Source organism: Apostichopus japonicus, chromosome 18, assembly GCF_037975245.1.
Source record: "Apostichopus japonicus isolate 1M-3 chromosome 18, ASM3797524v1, whole genome shotgun sequence".
Lineage (NCBI taxonomy): Eukaryota > Metazoa > Echinodermata > Holothuroidea > Aspidochirotida > Stichopodidae > Apostichopus > Apostichopus japonicus.
Genome location: NC_092578.1, coordinates 5,718,720 through 5,729,834, shown reverse-complemented (window position 1 = coordinate 5,729,834; position 11,115 = coordinate 5,718,720). Strand labels below are relative to the sequence as shown.

The following is an 11,115-nucleotide window of genomic DNA, read 5'->3' as shown; positions in this document are numbered from 1 at the left end:
CAGATCAATGTTTTATTTATTGCAATTTGTTTTCTCTAGGGCCCATTGGAAATGGGCGACATTTTGTCAGCCTAATGGGTTTATAGCTCCTGTTACTCTCTTTGTTCTTTTCAATTTGTTACGTCTATTATGTCATCTTCAGGGGGATCGATGCAGGATTTCTCCAAGGGGTGGGGGTTTGAGATTTCCGCCCGACAGTGAATGGCTGTCATGGGGGAGGGGGTCTAAAAAATGAAGAAACATTAACCACAAAAGAACGAAAATCATGGGGGTTAACCACCCCACCCCTCCCCCTTGGATCCGCCTCTGATCCCTGTTATTTTTGTGTTGTGAACATATTATGTGCAAACAAAAATAAATAAAACAAAAACAAGAGCAGGCTTCAAAACCTTTATCACAGCAATGCATATATGCGGCGATTGAGCAGTAATGTTCCATAGCCTTAGGCGTACGGAAGGGGGAGGGGCAGAGGGGCGACCGCCCCTCTACTCTAAATGGTGGGGGAGCCTCCCTTTCGCCCCCCTTACCGATTCGGTTGGCATGCTAGAATATATATAGGACTTCCGCCTGTAATATTGACAACCATTGCACCATTTAGCATTTAGAGCACCTCCCCCACTGATCAATAAATAAGTTTCGTCCATCCCCACTTCTGAAAAGCTTCCTACGCCTATGTATTCAACAGTTTAGGAAAAAACGAAAGGGTTGGATGTTTTCTTTTATTGAGATGTTGTCCCCGTGCCCTAAACCTTTAAAAGTGATAGTCCAAACTATATTTTTTTCTCTTCCAACAGCACACTGAAAAGAATATTTAGTGTCTTCTCGAAAAAAATTCTACTTTTATTAATTATTAACCTCCAAGCATTGAGCAAAAAAAACCTTCCAAACATCGTTATTTTTACCCTATCAGTATACGAAACCCGATGACGTCACGAAACGTCATGCAATTCGTGTAAGAGAAGGAAGCACTTTCCGCGTAGCTAGCTGCGGACTGACTGTGCAGTGACAAACAAATCCCGAGTCCTGGGGCTGAAATACATGGGTGCTGCATGCAACTATAAAGGCCTTTACATAGACGGTATATATATCTTCGCGGCGTGGGCAACCTATTAAAGGTTGTTAGTCGGTTAACTTAGTCGGTTACTTAGTCAGTGTAAAATGCTAGTCGGTCAAGTTAGTCAGTCCAGACTTGCTAGTCGGTCGAGGTTATTGGCGTTAGTCAGTACCCAAAAACTAGTCGGTCGTAATTATTCCCCAGTCGGTCTTGACTGACTAATTGCCGTGACTGCTCTAGCACACTTAAGTTAGTCGGTAATGACTGACTAGTGTACTGAATAGTTATTCACTACTCCGTAGCGTTACTGACTAGTTTATGTTTTCAGTTATACATGTATATTTAGAATTTTAGACAATACATTATAGGTTTAAATAAGTAGCCCTAGATGAAAGATATATTAATAAATACATTTTGTGATAAGGAAGATATACTAATAAATACCTTGTGTGAGGTTGAATGCAAAATCCAAAAACCGAACCATATCCCCCCCCCCCCCAACTGACGATCGGAGGTGGTGGTCATACCCCACCACTAAGTCTCCGCTTTGCACACGCCACTGTTGTCCTAGAAGGGTTAAATTTCTTTCATACAAAGTTTTAAACTTGTTCTTTATATTCGAGAAAGAGAACCTTGAGTTAAGCACGTCGCATGGATTAAGTATTTGTGGACTATTTTCATAGCAGTTGCATAAAGGAGCTTACAGAGTAAATTCAATATGTTCCATGCTATTACATGACGAAAGGCCTATATGAGATTTTTCTTCTCTCAAATATCGTGGCCGAACCAACTTTTCTTGGCTCGGTAGCGATCTAAAAGTAATGCTACTATATATATGGATAAATGTATTCATATAGCCTTTTCGAACTGAATAACTGATGAAACTATGACTGCAACATGTTGCAAAGATTAAAGAAACCGTGTACAAACCCAGTGAACACATGTGAATAATTGTGGTCAAAAGGTCAAATTAGACAAATCTCTACATTACTTCGTGACCCTACCTACGTGACCCTGTGACATCATGCAAGTCAAGAAAATCTTGAACAAAAAAAAGATTTACACCACTGACGAAAGTTTATGAAACAAGACATCATTTACACAAAATGACGCATGAAACAAACTTTTTTTGGAAATGAGGATTTTGTTCTCTTTACTGGAAACGACGGATAAACATTGCAGATTTTAACGAAATGTTTCTGATGAGAGCTGTATCTGTATATCTCTATAATATCCAGCTTTGCTCTCAATAGCCTAGTGCACCACCACATATATGTCTACCAAAGCATACGAACAATCACAACAATATGCAGGTGGACATGATTGGCGCTCTTCACTTTTGTGTCAACCAAGAACACGTAACAGGGAGTGTTCCTAAATATCTTCATAAAGGTATTAATTTCCCGAAAACTGATTCAGGTTAGTTCAATACCTATATACGATTAATTATTCGCTGATCATGCACATTGGATATTTTGAGTTTCTTTTCAAGTTTAATAACATTATATCAATATTATAGACGTTTCCAGCTGTGAGGAATATTTCGTTTATAGTCATTGAACCTGTATACATTTCTGAACACAGTCTTATATAGTGTGGTAATACGCCAATTGCAACGAATAGGAATAATAAATGCGTGCACTATATAACACCATGTTCGCCACGCTGTTGAAACAGGCACTACGATATATACGTGGTTTTACGACACACATACACAGGTCTGACCTGTTGATCTTTCAATAGGATTTTTGTCAATACTATAGGAATTTACGTGTATGTGTATTACAAAGGTTATACAGTATGTAAAGTTCCGTGTTTTATATATGCAAGAGGTATAACACTAGCCTAGCCTATAGCGTACTGTTGTGGATATCGCATTATATGGTCCCGTTTAATAGTTACTATAAATACGGAGTACTCCGTGTATGTTTGGCTGTATAGAACAAAATGACCTCTCACTGATATTTTCACTTCTCTCTGCTACATAAGGGTACATGTTACAATCATCCACTTTGATTAGTTTTGTAACCGTGAAACACGTTCTTTGTCAAAGTTATACATAGATATAAGATTATATTATACATACCTGTGGACGATCCCCCCACCCCCACCAAAAAAAAGAGCTGATAAAAGTTTTACCACATTGGGGAAATATATCAGATTTAATGTGCTTTACAGTAGAGCTTTGCACATTTTGAATAGGACAGAATAATTAAGGATCTGGGCGATCTGGATTAATATGCAAAATGATTACATTTGGCATCAATATTCACACATATAGCTTTAAGCTGCCATAATCTGGTTCAAATGCTAAGTTACTTGGATTTTATATTGACAAACATCCCTCTTTCAAGGATCACATTCAGTATATCTCCAATAAAATGTCAAAGGGTGTAGAAATTATAAATAGCCTTCGTTAAGTGCTCCCTATTCTTATATTGCTTAACAACACACTTATCCTACCATACCTATCGTATTGTAATATTATATGGGCCAGTACCTAATACCTATGCTTCTAGAATTCAATCCATATTTATGGTCTCAATGGTCTTGACAGTGCATTCCTATTGGCTTAAACATATGGATCCCGAAAAGAGCAAATTATTTTGTTGTTTCAACCGAGTTTGTTGTTGTATTAACTAAAGTTGTTGCTGATATTTTACCATGTTGCTGTTGTTTGTTGATGTCTAAACTCACTTTGACGAATAAACTTATGTTGATGTCAAACCTCACATTGTCTGCAAACATTCTTGCATCTTCAGTGCTCAATGAACGCAAAATATGATGGCTTCAATATGGAACGCGAAAAGGGAAAATTCGTTAACGTCCTGATTTGTAGCAACAACCATGTGAATATCATTAACAACGTCCCGATTTGTAGCAACAACCATGTAGATATTGTTAGCAATGTGATTTATAGCAACAACCTGATTTGTCGAACATAATCACGTTGTTAACGACATTGTTAACGTAATATTGGAATCATTGTTTTTACCACAAAATGTTATGAGTTGAGACAATCTACGAATTTTGTTGGAAGCCAATATCTCTGATACTGGAAAGGACTTTTCATCTAAGAGTATATGTTTGTTCCTTCCGCATTGAGAAATGCTAATGTAAAATGTACGTTCATACCACAGTAATTTCTTCGTTGCAAACTTGCGTAAATTTTCGCGGTCCCTTTGACCACGTGCTTCAGTCATGATGTTGGTGCAACGTTCGTGTGTACAGGGGCGTCGTGCGAAAAAAAAAATTGGGGGGGGGGGCGTGAGCAGGTGATGACTATCTAAGCGGAGCGCCACCACAGGTTGGCGCGCAGCGTTCAAGAAAACTTTTCGTCTGGCAGACCCCTCAGATTGCAGGAAACGGCATTACCCGTGCCTTATGCCAGTAAGCAACACCGCTAAAATTGATAAAAATTTCCGGCATTTTTTTATTTTTGGAAATATTCTCGAAGGAAGTGATCGCCATTAATTCCTCAGTTTACCAATTCCTCGTCTCCCAGAAGCGCCCACAATTTAAGAAATCGAAACATTTTTGTGTTGGCTGATCCATGATCGCCGCCCATGCCCGTGAGAAGTGGTGACTGGGTGAAGAAAAAGCTATGCCGTTTGAAAACATGGGCAGAAAAAGCGAAAGTAGCGAAACCTAAGGTAAAACGTGCGATAACGAAGTGATTATTTTCCAGGTTAATTGTGACTGTATTTGCAATGATTATTATTATTCCTTTTTTTCGAAACTACCTATCAGATCATGAGGAAAATTGATCCTGGTGGACCTTTTAGCGAACTGTTCACATGGAGTCCCATAATCTCTGTTCACTACATTTATCGTAACTTTCCGAACTTTGTTACAGGCTTAGAAAACAATTAAAAAAATTGTCATTATTTTTTCATGGAAATAGACTGACTTTGGCAAAGGTAACGTGTTGCACTTACTCTGGGACTACGTATTTATAATATTGTTCAACGATGGCAGCGTTGATGGCACATTTGGTTCATTAGTTATCAACCAGTAATTGTTTAACTGTTTCGATTGACTGAATATCAACAATTAACAACCATTGACCAAGCAGTCAACAGAAGCCCCATTTCTCGTAGGCCCTACAAGAAATTCAGTTGCTGACATTGTTCTCATTCCACGTCGCTGAGTTAAGTTCCAAAATGAGTCAATGGCAGTCTGCTTGCACGCTTCCGCGCGGTCGGGGTGCGTGGCCAGCACCTTCAGGTCACCCAGGAGTGCTTGGGACATGCTCGTCCGCAACAAACTTTAACGCCGAAAAGCTGCCCTCGCATGAGCAGGAAGTGACTGGCAGGGTGCGAATTAGCTGGTAGGCACGAGCGACGTTTGGAAAATCCGCAACGACCATCAAAGAGCAATTGACTATTTAGTCTACTTTTCGATTTCGAAAACACTTTTTTTTTTAATTATGAGAAAATTTCATGACACCTTTGACAAAATTTGGGGCGGGGGGGGGGGGCTGTGCCCCCGGGCCCCAATGGGCACGACGCCACTGCGTGTGTATAAGCTACTGTATTTCACACATCGTCAAAAGTAGTTCTTGAAGTTTGAGATATTTAATCGACATTGCTAAAAACGTTATTTACATACTACAATTTTCGTCGAGCTGGTTGTTTGCAAATACTGCGAAGCATCCAGGGTAAATGTTGGATCAGTTGCTCTATGGTTGGATATAGTCTGCTCCTCGTGAGCAACACGAAGGGCACAGTTGAAGAACGTAGGCAATTCACTCACTGAACTAGTTTACTAAACCATCCAAGTAAGTTCATTCGTAAAACGAATCCAGTTCGGAGTTTCGATTTGCGAAAGCGATTATGGGTAAATGGAACATACACAAACCTCGCTTAGCATTCTTACGAAGTTTAACACCAAGAGGACCGCTAACATGGTATGCAAGAAAATAATCTTCCAAGCTACACCCCAGTTTTGACTAGGCCTATGGGTTGTAGGTACGGAGATAAGATCGTTTCTTCACAAATTTTCAGGATTTGCGCATAAGCATTTGAATCTCCGAAGTTCGAACAGGGTTAATGTACAACTACGTGGAATTTTGCGAGATATGCACATTGCAGGTACTGGCATATTTGAAGAGTTGATCGTCGGTGAAATCGGGCGAAATGAGGGGCGGAGCGGGCCGCCTTGTAAGACAGCGAAGTTAGGGCACTGGATGGCATCTGCCGTATATAATTGTGTAGAGCATTCACAAAGTAATGCAATGATACGACCGCATCTTTACAACTACACTAGTAAAATGAGGTCATACAATAAACGGACGAAAACTTCAGGCTCTCATAGCAAAAAATTCTACACGGTCATGATACGAAAAATCGATGTTACCATGAATGGCCAATTTGTCAGGTATCCAGTGATGGGTAGCGTTTTGCTAGTGAGAACTTCTATCTAGACTTGGAGGCCACATTACTTTATTTATTTAGTGTGTACGTCAATGGGGCTTTTAATAGGCATGTGCTACCTTGGAGGTTATTCCTTATGGTACCATATACCTATTAAACCTTCACACTAAATCATCAAAGTAATGTGGTCTCTAAGTCTCGATAGAAGTTCTCACTAGCTAAACGCTACCCATCAATGTATAGCTGACAAGTTAGGCCACCCCCCCCAAGTTAGGCCACCCCCCAAGAAAATAAAAGCTAAGGAAACTTGTATTATATTGGGAGATATATCAGATTTAATGTTCTTTCAAATGCACTAAAAATAACATCATCGAGTCACATGTGCTTCAATTGTTTATGTTTTTCTTTATTTATTACGATGTGCAGTTTCTGTTAACGTAACTTATCTGAGGCCAAAATTGCTGTGTTGTAGTTGGAAATCAATTAAATATAACTGGGAATTAAATTACAATGCATAATATATACGTAAACTTAATCATTGCTATTTGTGTTGTCTCAAATTGTAGCTAATCGCGTATGAACATTTATTTGGTATTTTCGTATCACAGAATTGCACTTCTTGTTGGGCTTTAGTCACGATCGAGTGGTTGAAGATAATTAATTTTTGTCTCGAAAGAAGAAAAGGGCCTCATATGAAGTACTTTCTTCGAGAGAAGAGAGGGTTGAATAATGGGAAAAGAGGAAGAGGAACTTGGTATGAGGGTAATGGAATTGGATTGGTACATGGATATGCTGAATGAAAAAAGAAAAACCGTTAGTTTTATCTCTTTCGCTATATAGGTTAGCCTACTTATCTGAGATGGCAGACATCAACGCAAACGAGCCAGTAAGGGTAATGTTGTGGGCGGTTCCTCGCTCTGCTTCCACGGTTTTTACCAAATTTATGAGTTTTGTGGATAACGTTGAGGTTTGGCAAGAACCATACGTTATAAGCCACCTCTTTAAAAGCGGTTGGTTATCCCAATGGCCAGAGTTGCTATCACTTAGCAAGCAATTGTATGAGTTGTATCCTGAGGGGAAAAGAGGAAACTTACGTCCTATAGAAACCTTTACGTAAGTATATGTATTACAAATATAACGAAGACCAAAGCCGGGATATTCCGGTGGTAGACAATGTAACAATTATCATAAAAGAAAATGTTAAGAAAGAACACTCCTCCCACTGAATATATATATATATATATATATATATATATATATATATATATATATATATATATATATATATATATATATATATAAATATATAAATATATATATATATATATATATATATATATATATGTTTATATTATCAGAGAAAACTAGAGAAATAAGATATGATTCATAATTGACGAATAAGGAGAAAAGTTTTCGAAAATATATTCTAAACCTGTAAATAATATTTTTTTTTGTAGTAAACGTGGACTTTCGTTATATATATATATATATATATATATATATATATATATATATATATATATATATATGTGTGTGTATATGTGTATGTATGTATGTATATATATATATATAGAGTAGGTTGGCGTCTATCTTGGCGCAGAGTGCTCTATGTCCATTGGACAGAGCGTAATATATGTTGATACTAGATGAGACTAGTGGAACACTAGTAGTTGTTACTCGGAGTTTCACGCGTTATAGCGATCTTCAGACAACTCTTGTTGTCTGAAGTTGTCTGAAGATCGCTATAACGCGTGAAACTCCGAGTAACAACTACTAGTGTTCCACTAGTCTCATCTTGTATCAACATATATATATATATATATATATATATTTATGTATATATATATATATATATACTACAGGTGGGGGCAACGAGTGGGGGGGGGGGGGCCTCTACACTATAGTGGTAGATATCGCCTAAAAAGGTTTTCGACAACATTACCCAGATAAAATACTCAGGAGGGCTTGTGCACTTTCTCATCATAAACCTATATGAATAGTTTTCATGCGTAAATATTATAGAATCGTAATTGATCGGAAATAATTTCCTTTTATTTTTCTCTTAACAGGTATGAATCGACAAAAGTAGGTTTGGAGCGAGGGGCCAAAGATCCGAATACGAAATTTATCTTTGTCAAGGATATGGCCTTTACAATACATGGTCATTATGAATTCATGCCACAGCAGGTATGACCTAGTTCTTCCAGCAGGTGTTGACTCAATAGGCTTATAGCTGACAGTCTGTGACAGATATGGAGAATGTACCGTATATGCATTAGTACGTTGCTATGTGCTGTCCTGTGCACTCCTTGCAACGTTATATTCAAGTCCCATGCTAAAGAAGTGGTATATGTTCTTTGAACACTTAGTTTCAATTGTCCTGTCTTTGAATACTTACTACGTCAACCTTCGAGGAGAAGGGGAAAGGGGGAGGGAGGGCTGATCTCTTGTCTTGTCCGGTAACTTAGGATTGTTGCTGGAGCGCCCGTAATTAAGACTCCCGTAAACCTGTTTGTTCTCTTTCCGATAAACCGGAAAAAGCGGATCCTCTGAAGGCCGGGTAGGGAAGTTCGTGAGAGTGCGCCGCAAACTTACAAGAAAATAATCACTGTAAGGTAGTTATGGCCAAATATGACCTTTCGCATATGCATCACTGAAATGCATGTAAATTTCCAATGCAAATTTGAAAATAGTTCATTCCTTAACATATTTTGTAGTTCCTATTTCATGGGCTGAATTCTGTATAGTGATGATGCGCGTCCATTAGTAGACCAAACAGTGGCGTCGCCAGGTGGTGGCCTGGGGGGGGGGTGCACGTGCCCTCCCCAAAATATCGTGCCCCCCAGGCGCCCCCGGATGCGATTTGTAGTGTTAAAAATAATTCTCAAACAAAAAACTATATCTGCCTCAATTATGCATTGAAAATTCTTGAACATAAGTTACTTCACCAGATTCACCAGATTTCATCTAAGGACATTGAATTATCGAAAATTTCTCAACACCCCCTCCATTTAAACCCTTCCCCCAGGACGGCATTCACAAATAAACATTGTGCCCCTAATTAAGTGATGTGCCTCCCCAGTGCCCCCAAGTTAGAAATGTCTGGCGACGTCACTGAGTATATATACAAATAGCCCAATTCTCCTCCAAAGTAATCAATATGCTTGAAGTCTTGAATTAGTTCATTCAGATGTGGACTGGTTGAAGATCAATGCTTCCATGTCATTAGTATTGAATCCTTACTGTTCAATTCATGCTAACATTTGGTTGAAGTTTTCAAACCTTTATTGTTATTGCGGAGGTTCTTAATGTTTCCTTTACGTTGAAGAGGAATAAATTAGATGACTATGTGTTCCAGTGAGGTAAGATATAGTAGAACTATAGACATGCTGTTAGTATATGAAACGTGTACCTTTTCTTTAGAAAGATAATTATTGAGACCGCATATGTTATATTATTGTCTCATTTATCATTAGGTTCCGATCAAACACGTCTTTCTCATCCGCCATCCTCATCGATATCTGACTTCCCATCGGGCTCACATTTTACGGGTGCTAGGGAAACCTGCTGACGCTCCTTATGACGTCGCCGAAGATTTACTCATGAAAACAGAGGCAGATGAAATGTTCGAGTTGTGGAAACACGTACGTGAAAACGTTGATCCTAAAGCTCCGGTGATAGATAGCGATCAATACCTGAAAGCTCCTGAGAAGATCCTTCCGAAGCTCTTTGCCGAAATCGGGATCCCGTGGAAGGATTCTTACCTTTCATGGGATGCTTCGGACGATATCGTCTTCAAGTGGACTGCTGGCTTCGAACATATCCTATATGACAAGATGACTCAAGGCCAAATTTTCAAGAAAGCGTTTTCAAGCGTAAAATTTCTTTCCGTTGAAAAACCGATTCCAAAGCGAGACGAATTACATCCAGATATATTAGATATGGTTGACCATTACATGCCAGGATATGTAGAAATGTCAAAACATCTGCTGTAAAAAGTACATAAAGTGTAGATATTTCAGATTTAGATCTGCTTCTCTGAAATGATGTACCATGCATGTTAACTTTTGAAGCTACATATGTCAATTTGATGAAGTCATATAACTGTATAAACCAATCATGTAATGTGTCAATTAAAGGGCATCACCCAGAGGTAAGACCTATATCAACTTTCAATTTCAACGTTTAACGTTTTTATATAACATTGTAACATGTTCTCAAATTTGTTTGCCACAAGGAAGCCGAATTTTCGATAAAGTATGCTCGACGTATTTAAAACTAGAGATTGGGCAATTGACCTTTTGATACTCCTTTACAGATCAGTGTTTTATTTATTGCAATTTGTTTTCTCTAGGGCCCATTGGAAATGGGCGACATTTTGTCAGCCTAATGGGTTTATAGCTCCTGTTACTCTTTTTGTTCTTTTCAATTTGTTACTTCTATTATGTCATCTTCAGGGGGGATCGATGCAGGATTTCTCCAAGGGGTGGGGGTTTGAGATTTCCGCCCGACAGTGAATGGCTGTCATGGGGGAGGGGGTCTAAAAAATGAAGAAACATTAACCACAAAAGAACGAAAATCATGGGGGTTAACCACCCCACCCCTCCCCCTTGGATCCGCCTCTGATCCCTGTTATTTTTTGTATTGTGAACATATTATGTGCAAACAAAAATAAATAAACAAAAA

The 11,115-nt window shown here is 38.7% G+C and overlaps 1 protein-coding gene across 1 annotated transcript; it reads left to right on the top strand.

Moving 5' to 3' along the window:
- The first annotated feature begins 2,326 nt into the window (after window positions 1–2,326).
- LOC139958389 (uncharacterized) lies at window positions 2,327–11,115 on the top strand. Its single transcript, XM_071955438.1, has 4 exons — window positions 2,327–2,473; window positions 7,270–7,542; window positions 8,499–8,616; window positions 9,906–11,115. The coding sequence occupies exons 2-4, from the start codon at window positions 7,289–7,291 to the stop codon at window positions 10,422–10,424; spliced, it is 891 nt and encodes a 296-aa protein (XP_071811539.1). The 5' UTR covers window positions 2,327–2,473; window positions 7,270–7,288; the 3' UTR covers window positions 10,425–11,115.